General features: G+C 44.8%; 1 protein-coding gene across 6 annotated transcripts in view; it reads right to left on the reverse strand.

Annotated features, from left to right (window-relative positions):
• Nucleotides 1-22,738, reverse strand: part of MARF1 (meiosis regulator and mRNA stability factor 1) — a 96,423-nt gene that overhangs the window by 19,128 nt on the left and 54,557 nt on the right. For 5 of the 6 annotated variants that reach the window (XM_056536867.1, XM_056536866.1, XM_056536868.1 and 2 more), the window contains exons 9-19: nucleotides 21,205-21,383; nucleotides 19,987-20,145; nucleotides 19,739-19,910; nucleotides 18,297-18,475; nucleotides 18,050-18,130; nucleotides 15,176-15,412; nucleotides 10,121-10,240; nucleotides 9,566-9,741; nucleotides 8,677-8,897; nucleotides 6,986-7,128; nucleotides 5,428-5,561 (exon numbers count right to left, since the gene is read on the reverse strand). In XM_056536867.1, coding sequence (XP_056392842.1) covers nucleotides 5,428-5,561; nucleotides 6,986-7,128; nucleotides 8,677-8,897; nucleotides 9,566-9,741; nucleotides 10,121-10,240; nucleotides 15,176-15,412; nucleotides 18,050-18,130; nucleotides 18,297-18,475; nucleotides 19,739-19,910; nucleotides 19,987-20,145; nucleotides 21,205-21,383 — 1,801 coding nt within the window. The remainder of the gene's footprint in view (nucleotides 1-5,427; nucleotides 5,562-6,985; nucleotides 7,129-8,676; nucleotides 8,898-9,565; nucleotides 9,742-10,120; nucleotides 10,241-15,175; nucleotides 15,413-18,049; nucleotides 18,131-18,296; nucleotides 18,476-19,738; nucleotides 19,911-19,986; nucleotides 20,146-21,204; nucleotides 21,384-22,738) is intronic. The other variant, XM_056536870.1, reaches the window with a different exon arrangement.

Below are 22,738 nucleotides of genomic sequence, written 5' to 3' on the forward strand. Positions count from 1 at the left end.
TTAGGATGAAAAGGAGCGGGACAAATGGACGGAAGGACAATGTCCTCATTGAGATGAAAGGCCGATACAACCTTAGGCAAAAAGGAAGGATCTGGCCGGAAGACAACCTTGTCCTGGTTAATCACCAGAAACTGAGAACGGCAGGAGAGAGCTGCCAATTCAGACACTCTCCGAATGGAGGGGATAGCAACAAGAAATGCCACTTTAAAAGAAAGGTGGTGCAGGTACACCTCCCTTATGGGTTCAAAAGGTTCACCTTGGACACCCAGAACCAGATTCAAGTCCAAGGGGGAGAAGGAGACCCATAAGGAGGGGCAGCATGCGCTACTCCTTGAAGGAAGGTCCAGACATGAGAATTAGAAGCCAGAGGATGCTGGAAAAGAATAGAAAGGGCCGAAACCTGACCCTTAAGGGAACTGATGCAACAAAATCCCGACTGCAAGAAGGAGAGAAGACAGGGGATGGAAAAAGTAACAGGAGACAAGACCTGAGCTTCACACCAACGAAAATAGAACCGCTAGGTACAGTGGTAAATTTTTGCTGAGGAGGGCTTACGAGCCCCGAGCATGGTGCTAATGACTTGGGAAGAGAAACCGCAGGCTCTCAAAACCTCGGTCTCAACCGCCACGCCGTCAAATGCGGCGACTGTAAATTGGGGTGACAAAGAGGACCCTGAGACAGCAGGTCCTAACGAAGTGGAAGGCGCAGTGGAGTGTCGTCCAGGAGCCTGAACACGTCGGCGTACCACGACCTTCGGGGCCAATCTGGAGCTACCAGTATGGCGGGAACGTCCTCCGCTTTGAGCTTCCTCAGAACCCTGGGAAGGAGCGGAAGGGGAGGGAACAGATAGGGTAGGGCAAACCCCGCCCAAGGAATCACTAGGGCATCCACGGCTAGAGCCATGGCTGCCGAGCTGCAAGTCCCGGGACTTTGACACAAATGGAAGGATCTTCCGATTGTGCCGAGACGCGAAGAGGTCCACGTCTGGAATGCCCCAGAGGTCGCAGATCTGCGCGAAGACCTCTGGATGTAGGGACCACTCGCCGGGGTCGGCTGAGGACGTCCGCTTCCCAGTTGAACACACCCGGAATGTGAATCGACGAAATGGCCGGAACCTTGTTTTCCGCCCAGATGAGAATCTTTGTCACCTCGGCCATGGCTGCCGAGCTGCGAGTGCCACCTTGCCGATTTATGTATGTTACGGCCGTGGGATTGTCCGACTGGACGCGGACAGGGCGGGACTAAAGCAGGGACTACCAATGAAGAAGACAAAGAAGAATCGCCCTCAGTTCCAAGATGTTTATTGTAAGAAGGGCTTCCCGTTTGAGACCAGAAGACTTGAACCGTCCAGTCCCTGAACACACCGCCCCAGCCCGACAGACTGGCATCTGTTGTAACTACCTGCCAGTGGAGGGGAAGAAATGATCGCCCCTGAAGAAGAAGGGGGGAGCGGAGCCACCAGAGAAGAGACTGAGTGATCACACGAGGGAGAGCAATCTTGCGATCGAGAGACAGAGGAGATCTGTCCCATCAAGAGAGAATCGCCAGTTAAAGGGGGCGGTAATGAAACTGGGCAAAGGGTACGGCCTCCATGGCCGCTACCATCTGACCCAAGACTTCCATGCAAATACGGATGGAAACTGGGACCTGAGCCCGAAGGGAGCGGACTCCTGACAGGAGAGTCAGACGTTTGTCTGGCAGAAGGAAAACCCGGGCAGAGGCAGTGTTGAATTGAAGTCCCAAGAAGATCAGAGACTGGGTGGGAGAGAGGACAGACTTGTCCCGGTTGACCATCCACCCGAAGCGATCCAGGGTCTGGAGAGTGAGATCCACATTCTCCAGGGTCTGGACTCTGGTGGGAGCCTTGATGAGAAGGTCGTCCAGGTAAGGGATCACTGAGACTCCTCTCGACCTCAACAGGGCTATCACTGGCACAAGGGTCTTGGTAAAGACCTGAGGAGCAGTGGCCAGACCAAAGGGGAGGGCTACAAATTGAAAATGCCCCTCCGGAACCCCAAAGCGGAGGTACCGTTGATTGCCGGGAAATATTGGAACATGGAGGTAGGCATTTTTGATGTCCATCGAAGAAAAACTCCCCTTGTTCCATGGATGCCACTACCGAACGGAGAGATTCCATTCGGAAGTGGCGGATGAGAAGATGACGGTTGAGACGCTTGAGGTCCAGGATTGGCCGCACAGAACCGCCCTTCTTGGGGACCACAAAAAGATTGGAATAGAAACCCCGAAAACGTTCTCCTGGAGGAACGAGGACAATAACTCCCTGGAGAAGCAGGGACTGCAGAGCCTCCCGAAACTGCTTCGCCAGAGGAGGTGACCGGGGGGCCTGGGACTGAAAAAAAACGATCCCTCGGGAGGGAGGCATATTTGATTCGGTATCCGTTGGACACCACGTCCCTGACCCAAGAGTCCTGAATGTGTGTGGTCCAGATGTCTCGAAAAAGAAAAATCTGCGGGTGGGGGCATCACTTCATGCGGAAGTGGGTTTGTGGTTGCCCGATTTGGCCGCAAAACATCCGGAATAGTTGGTGTCCGACTTCCAAGACAGGCGCGCCCGAAACGAGGGAGCCTTCTTGTCCCGCGAAGGCGCCTGCCCAGACCCCTTATTGGGGTCAAAAGTCCGAAAGGAAGAGGATTTCCCTCTGGGAAGTAGAGCAAGCCTTATTTTGAGGCAACACCTCGTACCTCCCGTCGCCTCAGAGATAATCTCTTCAAGGCACTTGCCAAGACGACGGCCACCAGTAAAAGGAAGCTCGGTGAGAGACCTTTTGGAGGCGGCATCCGCATCCCAAGCCTTAAGCCACATGGAACGACGGAGGGCCGCTAGGTGACCCACAGCAAAGAGAGCACAACGGGCTGACTGCATGGAAGCTGTGCACAGAAAGTCCCCAGCTTTAGAGCATTGGAGAACCAAAGCAGACAGATCCTCTGGTGGGGATCCCGCCTGGATACCCTGACTGAGTTTAGAGCACCACACTGATAGGGCCTTGAACACCCATGCCGAGGTGAAGGTGGGAAGCAGAGAAAAGCCTGCTGCTTCAGAGGCAAACTTCGCTAAGGACTCCACCTTCTTGTCCGTCGAATCCTTGAAAGCAGCCGCATCTGCTAGCGGCAGTGTAGAGCCTTAGAGAGGCGAGAAATTGGTGGATCCACCGAGGGAGGGGAAACCACCTTAGAGACAAGGTCCTTGTCGAATGGGTAACGCACCTGAACCTTCTTCATTCCCGGGAACCTCTTGTCCAGATGTTTCCATGCAGATTCCAGAAGGGTGTCAAATTCAGCATGAGAGCTGAACCTTTGAGATCCTGGTTTAGCAAGATGAAAGGATACTTCAGGAGTCCCGTCCAAAGATCCTGGGTCCTCTAAGTGAAAGGTGTCTCTTATGGCCGCAACCAATGAGTTCACCGTTTCAACTGTATCTGAGCGGTCCTCTGAGTAAGATGCTGATTCGGAAGCCTCATCCGCCAGTTCACCAGGAGAATGTGAACGAGTGGAGGCAGCCCTGGAGGGGGGGGGGGGGGGGGCGACCCTGACCGGGTACACTGCTCTGGCGAGGCAGAGCGGCGACTTAGAGAATGTCCTCTGGAGGAGCGACGTTTGTGACCAGATGACACGGTCACAATGGAAGAGTCAGAGGATGCACCCCTAGTCAGCCATATACTGGGATAGGGAAGAAACCCAGGCTGGAGGGGCAGCCAAATCCACCGGAACTGAAAGAGCATCCAGGGGTACCAGGGGGTCTGGGGCAGCAGAGGAGCAGGCAGAGCAAGTGGGTTCAGCAGAACCAACCATTTTGGAATTACAGCTCTTACAGACAAAATAGGAAACTAACACTCCAGTTGTCTGTTTAGAGGGAGGAACAGTTCTGGGTACGGACATAACGAAAAAAGAACTCTCACCCGAGACTGTGTCCCCTGTGGCAGCTGCTGTGAGGAGAACTCTGCTCTGTGTAGATAGAGAGGGAGAAACAGGCCAGCCAATAGCCAGAGAGGGGCGTGCCTGGAGCAGGGGCACTGTCTGATTGGCCCCTGCCACCGAAAATAGTGCGCACGGCGCTGATTGGAGGATGATTTGCACCTCCAGTAAGCTCCGGCGGTCCTGTGGGCGGAGCTATAGCACCCCGGCCGCCAAAATGCCGAAGAAGAACAATAATAATTCTTGCCCCGAGCGCACATGTCAGCCGCATATGCGCCCGTGGGGAAGTGAGCGGGCGAGACATTCGCCAGCAGCAGTCTGCTGCCAAAAGCAAGTCGGCGCTTCATGCGCCTGAACAGTATAAGCGCCGCGGCTGTCCGCCGCATAGTAAGCGCCGCGGCTGTCAGCCGCATAGTAAAAACACACACACACACACAGGTGCATAATAATAAAGTGATCCATTCATTCCAGATATGCCACTGCTCGCCCCAGAATAAAAGATAAAGCCCCTAGCACAGGCCAGACCCTTAGACCCTGAAAGGTGGGCCAAAAACTGAGGGTCTCCAGAGGTTGCAAGTCAGCACCTAAGGGAGAAAATATATACTCACCTCAGTCAGAAGAACTTACCTAATGGAGTCTTCCGTGAGGTCTTCAGTCAGCTTTCGGTCACCTGTATCACGCCGAGCTACCATGTGCGAGCGAGGCGAGCAGGGAATAGGGGGACCCGGACCCATGAGGTACAACCCCAGGCGCTGACCGTTGTAGAGGGGGTGAACAGCGCATTTACGCAATGTCTGTGCCCCCTCAATCGCAATGGGGAAACCGTGAGCCGCAGAGTCCCCACCTGAAAACATGAAAGAAAAAAAAAAGAAAAAACGAACACAATCCCTAACTAGGAAAACAAAACAGAAGACCTGGTCTGGAGAATTCCAGACCATGTCCACCTCCTTCAGACACTAAGCTAAAACTGATTAGCTCAGGGCTTGGAGGCAGGTATATCCTGATGGGAGGAGCCGACTTTTTTGTTGCCATAGTGTCATGCCTCCTAGAGATAGCAGCATACACCCATGGTCTGTGTCCCCCAATGGGGCCGATAGAGAAAAATAGTTTTCCAACCGGAAAAGGCCCAAATGAGCTGTGACCTTAACGGGTAAAGGAAGAATCGTTGCAGACTTTTCTGCAACTGAAAAAGCATCTGACTAGTTGTTTTAGAGTTAACTGCGTGGATTTCTTCAGTTTTCATTCACATGAAAAGTACCAATGTAGAGACTTCGGAAATAAATCTGCATGTGAATATACAGAGGGGACGATTACACGCCTGTATTTTGCTGTATTTTTTTCTGCAGCTGATTTTAGTTCCCATTAACTTCAATATGTCATACATGTATACATAGCATCATAATTGGTATTCGATACCAAGACTGGGGGGTTTCAAGGTTGTCGGGAGTTGAATGGATCAGTTTATAACACACCATGATCAATGGTTTATCATACCTCGTTTGGGAATTGAGATCACAATCTCATTTTCTTGCTGAGAAACGCATATTGTGGTATCAGGTATCTCTGATACTATGTCAACCAACTCGCACACTCCATATTCTGTCACCTCCCAGTCTCTTGAAAAGCACCTGTTAAAGCAGAATAAGGAAGTAAACAGAAGAAGGGGGAAAAAAAAAAAAAAAAAAAAAAGGGAGGATACAGTAGGTAAGGGCTAGTTCACACAGCCATCTATCCCTGTTAATTCATGCCTGTTCGGCAATCCGTTTGATACTTTTGCAAACTGCTGTAAAAAAGGATCCCATTGAAGTCAAATTTTTCGATTATTATTTTTTTTTTACAGTCCTTTTTCACCCGTTTGCTTTCCATCTTTAATTTATTTTTTGCCGGAGAAAAGACAACGCATGCAGTTTTTTTCTTCTCCATCAAAAGAAACTGAACAAAAACAGATACAATAAATTTAACATTGAAGTCTATGGAAAATGGATAAGCCTTTAATGTCATCCGTTTGAATCAGTTTTTTCCAATCCGTTTTTGGATCAGTAATTCCTTCTGAGCATGCTCAGAAGAGATGTAAGGGGGGGAAAAAAAAACGACAAACTGACAAAGGATAAAAAAAAAACTGGTGCAAAAGGATGCCACATTTTTTTATTTTTTTTTATTTATTTTATAATAGTCTGTTAGGGTGCATTCACACCACATTTTTGCAATACAGTTCCCGTATCAGGTTTTTGATGAAAAACAGATTCCTCAAAACCATACTAAACTGTATCAAAACGTGTACAAATTTTAACCCGTATACAGTTAAAAACCGTATACGTTTTGAAAAAAGATGCATTGCATAAGTTTTTTAATTTTAAAAAAAGTATAAGTTTTTAACTTCTCACACCATTATGAATGAAGTTACTTGTTTCAAATTCCAAGAAAAAAAAAACTGTGCAAAGTCAAAATCCGTATTGTGCAAACCGGATGGAACCATACGCACATACGGTTCTCTACGGTTCCCATTGACTCCCATGTTAAAATAATAAAAAAAAATAAAACTGAATACTGCTTTACCACGGTTTTTGGTATAGGTGAAAAACCGTATTGGACTATGGTTTTGGGTACGCGAAAAAAATAAATAAAAAAGAATAAATATTAAAAAAAGACATAAGTGTACAAGACGCAAAACAGACGCATCCGTTTGGCATACAGTTTTCAATGGAGAGTCAATGTCTACAGTTTTCAATAAGGTTCCGTACAGTTTTCAAATTTAAAAATGTGTACAGGAACTGTATTGCAAAAATTTGGTGTGAACACACCCTTAAAATAACAGACAAATGCCATCCTGTTGCATCAGTTTGCATCCGTTTGTTAGTATGGTCTGTTTAGCAGCAATAACGGGAGAATATCGGTACGGGAGAGAACGGCCAAGTGAACATAGCCTAAGGGGACGAAACTAAAAGTGGAAGGACAGTTGTGGTTTTAATCTACATATGTGCCAGTCTTGGTGACATCAATTGAAAGCCTATGTCAATACACAGCATGAAGCTCTATATTCAGTCTAACTTACCAATGATAAGCTTGTAAGAACTCTCTTACAATGACCTGTTTACTGGCCTGGGACTTCAGGAGCTTTAAAAGATCTTGTGTAAACCGCTTCACCTGTGCTCTGTGAGTAAGGGTCAAGAAGCGTTTTGAGCCCATACCAAGGATCTAAAAATTTGAAATACAAATTAGGCAAAACACATACTACACATCCATAATGGCCCAGATTTCTCAAACTGATTAAGCTCTGCAGTGATTTGTCTATAGAAGCCACAGAATAGCACGCGATTCACTCATTTGTAAGAGCACCAGAGATGCCGAAGTACAGCACTCTGGTCTCTTCGACTGAGAATTAATGTAGCGCGTGCTGTCTCAAGCCTGCGCTCCTCTCAGAGTTAGGGCTCCTCCAGGAGATCACTGGGATCCCCCCACAATCAGACACTTATTCCTTATCCTGTGGGTAGGGGATAAGTTATATTACGCTGCACAACCCCTTTAAGATATGAAAGCTGAGTTCTGCAGTGATTTGCTCATAGCAATCAGCAGTCCTATCTTAATGAGGCAAATGAAAGCTGAACTATGAATGGCTGCTGTGGGCAAGTCAGAAGAGTTGTTTTAGATCGATTGATAAAATTGGGTGTGCGTTCACCAAAAGTAAACTATATATTAAAAAAAATAAAGCTACTCACTTTTTCAGAAGAAAATTCTTCATTTACTATAAATAACTGACAAATAGGTGCACCTTAGACAAGTGCTGGAAATGATCAAGGCATATTCACACCATGTAATGTTAAAGTGGTTCTCACTGTGTGGCAAAATACATGCAGTTTTACTGCTAATTGCTGTGGTTTTATTTAGCTTCTCCTGTGCATGCCAAGAAACTACATCAAATAACAGTAAAACCCATAAACTACACAGCGTACATACACCTTCATAGCAGGCTGAACATCTTACCATACAGCAAACCTAAATAAGACATGGACTACTAAACTTAAAGGGGTACTACCGTGCTGACAACTTATCCCCATCTAAAGGATAGGGGATAAATTGCCTGATCGCGCGGGGTCCCGCCGCTGGGGACCCCCGCGATCTCACACGCAGCACCCCGCTCTCATCAGGCCCCGGAGCTAACATCACGGCTCCTCCCCCATGTGACGTCACGCTCCACCCCCTCAATGTAAGTCTATGGCAGGGAGCAAGACAGCTGTCTCACCCCTGCCATAGACTTGCATTGAGGGGGCGGAGCGTGACGTCACACGGGAGCAGAGCTGTGACATCGTGATCACCGGGCCAGTCATCAGACCCGGAGCGGATGTTCGCTCCGGGGCCTGTTGAGAGCAGGGTGCTGCGTGCGAGATTGCGATCAGGCAACTTATCCCCTATCCTTTAGATAGGGGATAAGTTGCCAGCACAGTAGTACCCCTTTAAAGTGGTGGATATATGCAGCCAGAAACGAGCTGTCCTGTTAAATCATCAGCCTAGCAGTCCAAAAATGGTGTTTGGTTAAACATGCATCTTAACCTTATTCTAACCCCTTTCTGAAGACTAGATTTAAAGTAAATCATAAAAATGCCCACTACAGACAATAGTGAGAACAAACCATGCAGTCATTGAAGTTCGTACAGTGTCATTTGGGCAAAAAGAATCAGCCCATTTCTGTAATATGGTGCCCAAATAAGTTAACATGTAGATTACTAACAGACTACAGTCACATACCTGTAGAACATGTGGCACAGCCTCTAAAAGTTCCATCAGTTTGGAGTAGCCATAATCAGACACTCTGCACTGCTTAGCAAAATGATGATGATATGTTGGGATAAATTTAGAGACTGGCATTATGCAATATGGTTGATTTTTTAGCAGATCAATGACCTCTCGGCTGAATTGTATCAGCTGAGGATTGCCAACAGGACTTTTGGACCTCAACATCCAGGGATCTAAATAAAATTACAGAGATCGAATTATAAAAATACTCTAAATGCTCAAGCATCTTACATTAAAAAAATTATTGATGAAGACTGATCTGTGTGTTTATAGAAACAATGCATTTAAACCCTTCAGGACCAGGTAAATTTTTCATTTGTGTTTCCCCTTTTTCCTTCTGGCCTACTAATATCCATAACGCTAAGGCCAGATCACACAGTGGCATCATGGTTGGGACGGTTTAAACAGAATGTCAGTAAGTTTATGCTTCTCATGTGATAGCAGTATAACACAGGAACTTATGAGAATATCAGAACAGCTGCACTGAACAATATGAGTACCGCTGGCCAAACCTGGAATCTCCAGAGATTCCGTAGTGTGAACCTAGCCCTATATAGCTGTATTCTGACTCAGCATTGTGGTGCTGGCCTTAATTTGCACTGTGCACTCTATAAAAATTTCTATTTATGCATATCAAGAGACTGGCTGCACAAAAAGACGCAAGTAATCCAGCATTCAGTTCAGTGTCTGTCACTAGTGTATACTGCCATTGGTACATTACTAGCATGACCACTAGTATCAACACGTAGCTTTTAATTGGTACTTTGGGCAAGGAGTCCATTTTCTTTTAAGAAATTTGTGTATAAGCCACAGTGAAAAGGGAAGACAATGTAACACTAACCAGTATTTGGAGGTGGAGGTTTGTTGTGTATCCACTTTACAACCTTAACGCCATTTTGTGCAGTGGCAATATTAACACCTGGCACACAAGTGATCAGATGCTCCAGTGGCACTCCTCCTTGTCCTTCCTCCACTATATGCATGGCATTGAACTCTGCAGCATAGCAGTCAAGGAAGCTGTGGGGAAGGAAATAAATTAAAGTATTTAAGTGCGGGCAACACAACTATTGCTTTTAGGATACAGGTACACATTGCAGCCTTTGCACCAGTGTTTGCTGCTCAAAACCACATGCAATTTTCCATGAAGTCAGAACACTGTATGTTGCCAAAAAATTGATCACTTGCTTTCAGGATCTCTCTACAAAACCAGAAGTCGCCATGTCTCTATAGCTGCAATAATCAATTACAAGTGAAGTGCAGGTCAGACAGTGCTATGCTAACAGACTTCAGCCAAATTACTTGCAGTAGTTTAGAAAAGCAAAATCTGAATTCAGATTTAGAAACAGGTCTAATCTTGTTTTCTCAAATTTTGGGTGAAAAACACCTGTGTATTTACCTTAATAGGGAAACTGTGCCTTCATGAGACTGCAGGAGGCTATGAACTTGAGGGGCAAAGATTTTCAAAGACTGGATGACATATGGGATTATGTAAGTATCTGGATCAAAATCATGCCTGCTGAAATAGAACAGAGACCAATAAATACATGGACTCTTTTACCCTAGCACATGTAAAATACTAGACCAAACCAAATAACGTCATTTTACTTCATCCCTTAAGGGAGTACACCGGGATATAAAAACTTATCCCCCATCCTAAGGATAGGGGATACGTTTCAGATTGCAGAGGGTTGAGTACTCTAAGGACACAGCAAATTTTATTTTTGCATTTTCATAAAAATTTTTCCCCTACTCCATATGACATATGAGGAGGCTTTTTCACCTTTAACATTTATTTTACACCTTCTATGTCCCCATAGGGGACTATTTAAAGCCATCATTAGATTTCTAATACTGTTCAGTGCTATGCATAGGGCATAGCACTGATTAGTATTATTGGCGATCTACTTGGCTGATAGTATTATTGGCGATCTACTTGGCCGATAGTAACAAGAACCTCGTGCTTGTTTCATGTTTAGGACATAAATGTCCTGGTGTGTTAAGAACATGAGATGTAAATATACATCCTAGTACTGAAGAGGTTAAGGAACAAAACAAACATTACAGTAAAATGCACATAGGACATGTTAAAAATTACCAGGAATAACTTTGCAATATTTAGGAGCATTTTTAGAACAGCAGGCAAGATAGATTGCCAAAAGGGAGACAGACATCTGTGAAACAAGGACATTGTACCAAGTGTAACTAAAACTTGCCCCAGCACTCTTCCCAACGAGTTTCCAACATATAGCAAAACTCTAAGTCATAACTAAGAACTTTGCTATACACTAAAAACAACATGTTGGGATAAGCGCAGTCTGAGCGTATGTCTTGCTGTTTTTATGCAAAGCATGGAAATAAAAAGGACACTAGTTTGCTTCAGACCACAGCTGGATTTTTCTTCTTCTTATGCTAGACATAAATGCAGAGAGGTAATCAGCTCATCTGTCTACCGTGAGCAAGACTCCAGAGTCTAAATAAATAGAGAATTAAAAACACTTAGAATAAAAACCGGTGCACACGAAAAAGACAAAGTGAAAAAAGAAAAAAAAGAGATAGACCTGTTTCTGGCGGTTAGCTCTTAGTCATGATCAGCCAGAAACGTGATCACTTCTTTCTTTTGCTTTCATCACTTTGCTATGCATATGTGCCTGTATGATGTTTTACAGACTCCAACATTTTCTAGCATTCTACCAAATGTCGTAATTCACTCTTAGGTTTTACACATAACTCGTTGCAGGCGGAATAGCTGTCAACTTTAACCATAAAAGCAGTTAAAAATGTATATATTATAAAACTTCGGACTAAACAGTACATTACAAAAGAGTAATGCACTATGAATACTTGTCAACATGCTGGCAATAAACTGGCGCTAATTAACAGTATTACAGAGCAATTGGTGGAAGCTGGAGGATGGACACAGACATGGCAAATGAAATTTAATGTGGATAAATAGAAGTTTATGCACTTAAGCTGGAAATTTTTTTTTATAAATAATTATAATTAATAAAAAACAAAATACCAGCGTCAGGCAGGTGCTGCCAAAGCTAAGTCATGGGATGTATCAAGAGAGGCTCATAACAGGAACATAAACCACATAAGAAGTAGGTCCAAATTTGGTCACCCGTATATAAGGTCATGGCTGAATTAACCCCCTAAGGACTCAGGGTTTTCTGTTTTTGGACTTTGGTTTTCTGCTACTCACATTTTAAAAAATCATAACTCATTCAGTTTTCTACTTACAGACCCATATGAGGGCTTGTTTTATGCACTACCAATTTTACTTTGTAAAGACATCAGTCATTTTACAAAAAAAATAAATAAAAAATGGCGAAAAAATAGTCAGGCAAAGTAGAAAAAAAAAAAAAAACTACATTTTGTAACTTTGGGGGGCTTCAGTTTCTACGCATTGCACTTTTCGGTAAAAATTACACCTTATTTTTAGTCTGTAGGTCCAAAAGATTAAAATGATACCCAATTTATATCTGCTGGATTTTGTTTTACAACTGTTAAATTATATCATTTTGCACGAAAATTTTTACATTTAAAAAACTATTTTTCTGCATATGGGCTATAAGAGGGCTCATTTTTTTGCACCGTGATCTGAAATTTTTATCAATACCATTTTTGTTTTCATGGGACTTTTTGATCTTTTTTTATACAGTACATTTTTTAGGGTATACAAAGTGACCAAAAATGACGCAATTTTGGACTTTGGAATTATTTTTTTTACACTTATGCCATTGACCGTGCAGTTTAACTAACATTTCTATAGTTTGGACATAGCGCGGCGATACCAAATGTGTTCATAAAAAAAGGGAACGCATATAAACATATTTATAGCCCCCATAGGGGACTATAACATGCAATCTTCTGATTGCATACACTGTTGAATGCTATGCCATAGCATTGATCAGTGCTATCAGCACTCTGCTGCTCCAGCCTGGATTTCAGGGATGGAGCAATAGAGCGACAATCAGGTGCAGAGAGAAAGATAGGGACCGTCCTCGCATCCTCTCAGCTGATTGGGACACCGCGGTTGTCACACACCACTGAAGGGGTTTGGATACACCCCATGACACCACAAAACGCGTTTGGTGACCATTTCTGAGAGAAAGCGGCTATCTAGGCTTATCCCACAATCACAGAATGTTTTGTGAACGTCTTGGTGAAGTGTGGCATTGAGGCTGTTTACACCTGTGAAGGACTATTTGACATGAAAAAAAACAGGCAAGAGGGGAATATTTGCCATCCACCCTTGCTTACCAGGACTCTATACGCTTCTTACCTGCAATAATAAGAGTTTATAATTGCTCCAGGGAGCGCACGTCCCAAACACCATCAGACCGCCGCTGGCTGGAGCAAGAGCAGGAAGCTACAGACAGGAGCTGAACAGGACAATGTGGAACAGTGGGTGCCACGCAGTGCCAGGAACATTTATCTCTCCCGCAGGTCGGCCCACAAAGTACCGGTATCAACATTTGAAGCTCTTATAGTGGTGATTGACCTGGAACTTTGTTGGTCCTATAGATTAACAAGTCCTGATGCAGGACAAAATTGGGACATTTTTAAAGGTTGAATGCATTCTCTATAGGTGGAATCTAGTGTTGCTATTTGATTTCATATCCGTTGTGAACCATTCATGAATGCAAGCATCATATTCCATTTTATAGGTGGCATGAACTTATAAGCTATATTGTGCCAAATCTATATATTAAATGGGCAGTCAGATACAAAAACTTTTGATATGTTGTAAAGGATACAAAACCAATAGGTTTTGCAATTGCTTTAATTAAAAAATGTTCAGTAATTCATACTGAAAAAGCCAGTCAAACAACTGCCCCCCCCCCCCCCCTCTGCCTCCTTGGACACATACTAGTCCTGCTGTGTCCATGCATTATCACCTATGTCATGGACATACTTCCTTGATTGACAGCTGTGAGCGCAGGGGCTCACAGCTGGAGGAAACATCCTCCCACTGTCAGCTTGTGTCCCTGTACTGTCAGTGAGGACAAGCTGGGAGTTGTAGTTGTGCTAATGCTAGGGGAGATGTGAGCAGACAGCATATTGAGGGAGGGGGCGGAGACCTGCACAGTGAGGCCACACCCCCTCCCTTTGAGAGGAATTCAGACTAGTGAGCTAAATTAAAAGTGTAATAAAAAATAAAAGGTGCTAGACAAATTAGATGTACACGGTCAGGATTAGGTACTGAGTGATATATTTTAAAAAATATATGTTTTTTGTTGCATCTGACGAGTACGCTTTAAGTGTGTGAAAAGCAGTTTTAATATATGCCTATTTTGTGATCACCGCAAGAGCCCTGCGGAAGCAATTTTATTATCTATCCCACTTTTCTTAGTTTTTCATATTGTTTTTATATTGTGTGCTGCATCATCAGTATTAAATATAGGTTTTATGGTCCAGTAGGCACTAATCAATTATTCAACCAAATTTACATCACATACTCAGCCTTTTGACTGGCTAAGACATTGGACTGCTTTGCTGGTCATTTTTAAAATTTATAAAGCCACCCGAGGCCCCTTCCGGAATACTATAAGAGTTGCCAGCCATGAGCGCGCTTTCCAGGAGGGGCGAGCTACCACTGCTGCCACAGAATAGAGATGCCGGCCACGAGTGCAGATAGGAGACCGCCGGCACCATCAGCTGAAGCCAGCCGCGGACCCCTGCGCTGAAAACAGCACTGCCGTGCAACAGACGTCAGGAATGTTGCAACGGAGACCGGGTCGTAGCTGCGTTGGCCACTTTGGGAAAGGGGCTGCTGTTAAGCAGAGCAGCCACAGCACAGGGAACAGTGCAGAGAGGAGAGTCTGCTCAGAAAGAGACCCCCCCCCCAAACCCACCCATATTACAGAAATAAAAAGGCAGCGCATACCTCACAGAAGAGACAGAGGGAACCGTTTGGGGGAAGGACCATGTTCCGGATGCTGGGGAGCGGAAAAACTCTAAGCAAGCCTATACTCTATACACCCCTAGCGCGTACACGGGGGGAATTAGGCAGCGCCATGCTCCTGTCACCCCAACCTAGAGAAAATAACAAAGGAGAGAAAAACTAACTAGACAGAAACTAGGGGGGAAAAGAGAGCTCCAGACCTGTGTCTGCCTCCTACTGACACTAAGCTAAAACTGATTAGCCCAGAGTCAAGGGGCGGGTATATCCTGCCAGGAGGAGCAGACTTCCTTTTGTTTATTGCCCAATGTCAGCCTCCTAGTGGCAAGCAGCATATACCCATGGTTCCTGTGTCCCCCAAGTGAAGCGATCAAGAAATTGCAATTACCATTAGCATCATGGGGGGCTTCCTCTTGAATAACACAGTTAAGGTTAAACTTGAGGGACATTTTTTCAACCTTACAAACTATAACATTAAAATATAAAAATGTTATTTCATAATAAAAGCAACCGTTGTTATGAAGGTCAATAGCCCCTGCTTCATACCAGAGTTTCTTATTGGTGCAGTGCTGTATGCAGACAGGATCATGATATTCCAGCTCTTCAAATACCACAGGACTACAGGTTGCTGAGGAACCATCATGTGACTGTGAAGACCCTAGTGGACTTTGTCTTGCCTGAAAGCTTGGCAAAAGACACACCAATCTACCATTTCCCTGGTCACGAATGGTAACAGTGTCTGTTAATCTGTAGAGATCTGACACAATCAACTTGTGTCCAAACCTAAAAAGTAGAAAAAGCAGACACGTATTAAAAGTTGGGGAAAAATCTATATATTTCTTCCTAAAAGCTGTGCCTGGTATTGAACACAGATACAATTTCACGCTTCTTTAACATAATATCACACTTGTAAATTTCATTACAAAGATTGACATCATCCAAGTTTAAAGGGGTATTCCAGGCCAAAACTTTTTTTTATATATCAACTGGCTCCGGAAAGTTAAACAGATTTGTAAATTACTTCTATAAAAAAATCTTAATCCTTCCAATAGTTATTAGCTTCTAAAGTTTTCTGTCTAACTGCTCAATGATGAGGTCACGTCCCGGGAGCTGCGCATGATGGGAGAATATCCCTTGCATGATGGGAAAATATCCCCATAGGAGCTGGACAGCTCCCGGGACGTGAGTCATCAGAAAATAGTTAGACAGAAAACAGCAACTCAACTTCAGAAGCTAATAACTATTGGAAGGATTAAGATTTTTTTAATAGAAGTAATTTACAAATCTGTTTAACTTTCCGGAGCCAGTTGATATATAAAAGTTTTGGCCTGGAATACCCCTTTAAATCTATTCACTTCAAATTTTTAGTGATTTCCATTGGTGAGACAGCAGTTTAGGCAGCCTTCCAGTTCTGTCCAGACACATGCCAACATATCCTCGACCATAGACTGCACTGTTTCAGCAATGTGCTATCAGAGAGGTTTTTTTTTTTGGGGGGGGGGGGGGGGGGGGGGGGTTGGGGTTAATATTTGGCATTTGCAAAGGCCAGTGCAACATTAGGGAATTGTTCTCAGCGTGGCAAATCCAATAGAATTTCATTCATGTATTTCTGAACATCCAAATGGAAATGTGGAGAGGTGCCCAATCCTGCTCATAGAGCGACACCTGCCAAACGTAGCAGGTGACATAAGCCGTTTGTAAGGCTCCTTTCACACTACATGTTGCTCTGTTTTAAAGCCCCGTTATAATGTCCCATTAAGAAAACCCTTAAAAACGGCAGTTACAAAAGCCCATTTAAGTGTATGGGATTTTTAAATTATCCGTTATCACCCATTATAGCCCGTAATGAATAGCAGACGTTATTTGTGACAGTAGAAAAATGAGTGCATGTTACTTTTTTTTCTCCAGTAACAAATAACGTCAGTTATTCATTGCGGGCTATGGGTAATCAAAAAAATCCCATAGACTTGAATGGGATTTTGTAACTGCCGTTTTTAGGGGTTTTCTTAACGGTGCATTATAACAGGTCTTTAAAATGGAGCAACAGAGTGTGAAAGGAGCTCAAGAGATCATAGACTAATTATTGCACAGAAAAAGTTTATTTTGGGCAAATCCCTCATGTTCTGAGCAGCCAAATTTTAGCATTGGGGCGCCTGACCTTCGTACTTAGAAGAAAGGTAGCCTCATGGCTAAACAGCCTGTCACCGACAAACCGAAATGCAAAAGTTACCGCATTTCATTTTATCATCTGGATTCAGCTCCTTAATGAAAACTGTCAGCCAGTGCACCCACACTAAACCCAATACACTGGGTTATCGTGTGGGTGAACAAGAGTTTATACAGGTGTCACTTACTTGTCTGCCTCCACTGGCTGCTGTGTTATGCCCCAGTAAAATTCAGCTGTTTCTCCCCAGCAATCACGCTTTCAAGGCAGGGCCCCGGCCGGCCGGCTGCTGCGACCTAAGCCCGTCCCCTTACTTAGCATAATTATTATCTTCAAATCCACGTCCTAGTGCCTTAGTCGCACGCCCCCTGAGCAAGCTGCTCTGTCTGCAGAGCACATGCGCTGAATTTTTACCCAGCTCTCGTGTCCTGATGACGCGAGAGCTGTGCGTCAGGAGAGCCACTCTGCGCAGCATAACTGCGCGTGCGCCGGTCCTTCGCTACCCGGAAGTGGGGTGTAGCGAGTGTCCGGCACATGTGCAGTTACGCTGCACAGAGTGGCTCTCCCAATGCACAGCTCTCCCGTCATCAGGACGTGAGAGCTGGGTAAAACTTCAGCGCTGCGCCCAGGCGGCGTGAGTCCACATCACTAGGACGTGGAGTTAAAGATAATGATTATGCTAAGGGGGCGTGTTTAGGACACAGCAGAGGCAGACAGAGAGCGGGGGCCCTGCCTTGAAAGTGCGATGCTGGGGACAAACAGCGGAACTTTACCAGGGCATATCTCAGCGGCCAGTGGAGGCAGACAAGTGTACGGACTCCTATTCACCCACACTAAACCCAATACACTGGGTTATAGTGTGGGTGGACTGGCTGACAGTTTTCCTTTAAAAATAAAAAAAAACTTTCCCAATCTCTGAAAAGCTCTGTATCATACCTTTCCCCTTGTTCACATTGTGTAAGATCCAGCAGGAGAAAGTGGGCATTCCCCAGCAGGCACGACATTACTGAAGCCTGCAAGAGCTTTGCCTCACCATGCCCCGCATGCATTTCCTGAGTTTGGTCTCCTGCCAGGCCGGGAGGAGGCCAAACTAACTGTTTGACATGCAGAAGGAAACAGAACAGAGCCACCTAGTGGCAGTTTTTTCAATCACATTAAAAACAAAGGTTGAGAATTAGCAAAGTTTCTTATAATTACATAAGGAATAATATATTAAAAAGTTTAGTTTGGTGACAGGTAATCTTTAAAACACTTACTTTTTCTCATAGATTTCTGTAAACTTAAATAAAGGTAAGCAGCAAGCAGGAGCATCTTGCAGGATGGAAATCGCTCCAAAGCTGTGAGGGAAAAAAAAAAAAAAAAGGAGGGAAGGCCAAAAGGAGGGAGGAAAAAAGAAGAAAAAAAAAAAAAAACATAAGCTTGACTTGAACTGGACCACAGGTGCACAACTGACATTTTACGTCTGGCCATAGATATTGTACTTTGTTTATGAACTATAATTACCTTAGCAGCGAGAGGGATTTATTGGGCGCCCCTGTGGCCAACGACACCTGAATTCTCTTGCTTCCAATCTTGTATCTATGTAAACTGTTAACCGCACAGATTGCTTCCTGGAGATTCTCCATCTGTACTGTCGCCTTTAACTGATAGTCTGTATGAGGGCTGAGCTCCACATGTTTTAACTGAGAGAAAACAAAAATATAAAATAAAAGTAGGGGTCCACAGAGGTGCAACTATGTATGCTGACCTTGGAGTGGCTACTAAGGTGGCATACTATAAAATAACAGTGGGGGAGATTTATCAAAACCTGTACAAAGGAAGTTACCCAGTTGTCCATAGCAATTAAATTGCTTCTTTCCTTTGGCAGAGGCTTTGTTAAAAATTAAAGAAGCAAGCTGATTGGTTGCTGTGGGCAGCTTTTCCGCTGGATAGGTCTTCAGAAATCTCCCCCAGTAAGTGTACTGACTAAGACCAAAGATTTCCTCAACAGACTTCTGTAATGATCCCATTCCTCTCCTTTTAGGACCCTCAAAAAATAAATAAAAAATAAATAAAAAATACTGGAGGACCGTCTTAGATCAAAAGCAAGTAGACTGCATATGCACTGAGCTCATGACCATGAAGTGACTACCTACTTTATACAATCAGAGGTTACATTTCTAAATTGATAGTTTGTCTTTAGGATTGGTGGGGAACCAACTTCTGGGCCCCCTTCACTGATCAGCAGACTAAAGTGGCTGATGCACTCATGCAAGTGGTGCATACTCTTCACTTCAACCAAATACAGCTCTGTACACTGGGTAGTGGCTATAACTGTATTTGCAGTAAATAGGACAAGTACAATATCATGAACTGTGAACGCTCAGTGTATGGAGCTGTGCCTGATGGGGTGCGTTCACACTGCGGAATCTCCGCTTGCTGAATTCAATGAGCGGAGATTCCGTCTGGCGGCCGCCGCTGAAAATACTTCGGCACTAGGACCGCGGGGCACTGAGCCGCCACCATTGACATCTATGCAGTGCTCGCAGAATCCACGCAAAGAATGAACATGTTCTTTCTTTGCGCAAAACCATTTCAGCGGTGGAATGGTCCGCCACTGAAATTCCGCAGTGTGAACGGGTCTCGGAGACCCACAATAATGTTAAGTTCACACCGCGGAAATCCGCTTGCGGAATTCTGGCCGTGGAATTCCGTGGGAATGACTTAGTGTGAACGTACCCATAGGAGGTGAAAAGGCTGCAGCTCTTGCAGGTTCACTAAGTCTCCTTTAATCAGATGATTCATGGGGGTGGGTTCTCTAGAGTGAGGATATCCATCAAACTGGTGGATATAATAAGCATGAACTCAATTAAAAGAACGCCTATATAATAATTGTAATACCAGCAGTCATAGTTCTAAAACTGTGAAGCATTAAATCAAGAACCAAGACAAAATAAGGTAACTACCTTCCCATGTCTGGAAAATATGTCACGCAAAGTTTGCAGAAGCTCCTTCCTGGACCTCCTATAATCCAGATTTCCAATCTGAATTTCAGCACCATTAGCAAATGGATCAGCAGTACCAGTCTGAGTAGTCAGCAAGGGAGATGAGCAGTTGGATAGATTTGGGGACAAATTCCTTGGGAAGAACAAAAAAATAAATAAATACAAAAATTCCTTACATTTCCAAAAAGTTAAAAAATTGACAAAATTACCCTGAAGACCAGCCACTTTGAGATCTAACAGGACTATGTTGCCTTGATCCTGCCAATTTGCTGAAAGCAGATGGATTACTTATTTGAAAAGAGGTTTCCTCCCTCTCTGGTTTCTCCACAGAAGTCTCAGAAATAGTTCCAATGCCTGGGACCTCCCGCCTAGTTAAATAATAAGTAAAGCTAGCATAAATGACACTGTCAATCTAAAATTGTCAAAAATGGCTTTAAGACTAAAAGGAAAAGGTGGTTTAATAAGCAGAAAAAGACACTGAATTATGAATGTCTAAAAAGAAGTTTTAGGAGCCATTTTAGGTTTGAGGTAGATAGAACAAAGAACATACGGAAGATGTAAGCTGAAAGAAAGTCGTGGAAGAGAGTTTAAAAGGGAACTGTCAAATGAAGAAATGTTATATGTTGTACATCTTGACAAAATATTAACTTTTCTTAAATACTTCTATAAAAAGGAAATTTTTCTTATGAAAATCCCTGCTCAAAAAAAATCATGGCTTTGTCAAAGCTGAAGCACAGGCATAGACAAAATCCAGTAAGTGATGTGGGCTAGCACTCCCCTGTGCTACCCCTCCTGTCTGATGGCACTCCCCTGTGCTACCCCTCCTGTCTGATGGCACTCCCCTGTGCTACCCCTCCTGTCTGATGGCACTCCCCTGTGCTACCCCTCCTGTCTGATGGCACTCCCCTGTGCTACCCCTCCTGTCTGATGGCACTCCCCTGTGCTACCCCTCCTGTCTGATGGCACTCCCCTGTGCTACCCCTCCTGTCTGATGGCACTCCCCTGTGCTACCCCTCCTGTCTGATGGCACTCCCCTGTGCTACCCCTCCTGTCTGATGGCACTCCCCTGTGCTACCCCTCCTGTCTGATGGCACTCCCCTGTGCTACCCCTCCTGTCTGATGGCACTCCCCTGTGCTACCCCTCCTGTCTGATGGCACTCCCCTGTGCTACCCCTCCTGTCTGATGGCACTCCCCTGTGCTACCCCTCCTGTCTGATAGCACTCCCCTGTGCTCCCTCCCCATATTAGATATTTTTCTCTTATCGTACATGTAGGTCTAGGTTTACATTCACATTAATTGACCTGGTTACCGCAAAACTGAATGCAAGCACACTTGGATGAATCCGTTTCAGCACACTATCATTCTACATAGACGTATATTCTAACAGGAAACCATATAACAGATTGATCAAAGCGCAATTCTCTACCTAGTTTTAACGGTTTTCTCTTCTGTTCCAACACTTTTTGTTGTCACTGACACATGGCTGGAAAGAGAATTACCACTCTGACACAAAGAATTTAATTTATCTCCATTTTTCTTTCTCTCTTTATCTTGTGGATTTCCATTTGTCCGGTTAGATGCCTTAGACTGCATTTGGCACAGCTCCTGGGATAGAGAAAAAAAAAAAAACTAATAAAATTTAACAACAAGTGTATGTATGCAAATACATTGCTCCAAAAAATAAAGCGGGACACTTAAAAACAACACAATGTAACTTCAAGTCAATCACACTTCTGTGAAAGGACATTGTCGACTCAAGAACACCGATTGACAATTTCACATGCTGTTGTGCAAATGGAACAGACAACAGGTAGAAATTACAGGCAATTAGCAAGACACCCCCAATAAAAGGAGTGGTTCTGCAGGTGGTGACCACAGACCACTTCCCAGTACCTATGCTTCCTAGCAGATGTTTCGGTCCCTTTTGAATGCTGGCGGTGCCTTCACTCTAGTGGTAGCATGAGACAGAGTCTACAACCCACACAAGTGGCTCAGGTAGTGCAGCTCATCCAGGATGGCACATCAATGCAAGCTGTGTCAAGAAGGTTTGCTTTGTCTGTCAGTGTAGTGTCCAGGGCATGGAGGCGCTACCAGGAGACAGGACAGTACATCAGAAGACGTGGAGGAGGCAAACAACCCAGCAGCAGGACCACTACCTCCGCCTCTGTGCAAGGAGGAGCAACTGCCAGAGCCCTGCAAAATGACCTCCAGCAGGCCACAAATGTGCATGTGTCCACTCAAATGGTAAGAAACAGACTCCATGAGGGCCCGACATCCACAGGTGGGGGTTGTGCTTACAGCCCAACACCATGCAGGATGTTTAGCATTTGCCAGAGAACACCAAGATTGGCAAATTCGCCACTGGCACCCTGTGCTCTTCACAAATTAAAAGCAGGTTCACACTGAGCACAAGTGACAGACGTGACAGTCTGGAGACGCCGTGGAGAACGTTCGTTCTGCTACCTGCATCATCCACCAGCATGACTGGTTTGGCAGTGGGTCAGTAATGGGTGTGGAGTGGCATTTCATTGGGGGGGGGGGGGGGGGGGGTGCACAGCCCTCCATGTGCTTGCCAGAGGTAGCCTGACTGCCATTAGGTACAGAGATGAGATCCTCAGACCCCTTGTGAGACCATATGCTGGTGCGGTTGGCCCTGGGTTCCTCCTAATGTAAGACAATGCTAGACCTCATGTGGCTGGAGTATGTCAGCAGTTCCTACAAGAGGAAGGCATTAATGCTAAGGACTGGCCCGCCCGTTCCCCAGACCTGAATCTGATTGAGCACATCTGGGACATCATGTCTCGCTCCATCCACCAACGCCACGTTGCACCACAGACTGTCCAGGAGTTGGCGGATGCTTTAGTCCAGGTCTGGGAGAACATCCCTTAGGAGATCATCCGCCACGTCATCAGGAGCATGCCCAGGCATTGTAGGGAGGCCATATGGGCATGTGGAGGCCA

Source organism: Hyla sarda, chromosome 8 (genome assembly GCF_029499605.1).
Source record: "Hyla sarda isolate aHylSar1 chromosome 8, aHylSar1.hap1, whole genome shotgun sequence".
Classification (NCBI taxonomy): Eukaryota; Metazoa; Chordata; class Amphibia; order Anura; family Hylidae; genus Hyla; species Hyla sarda.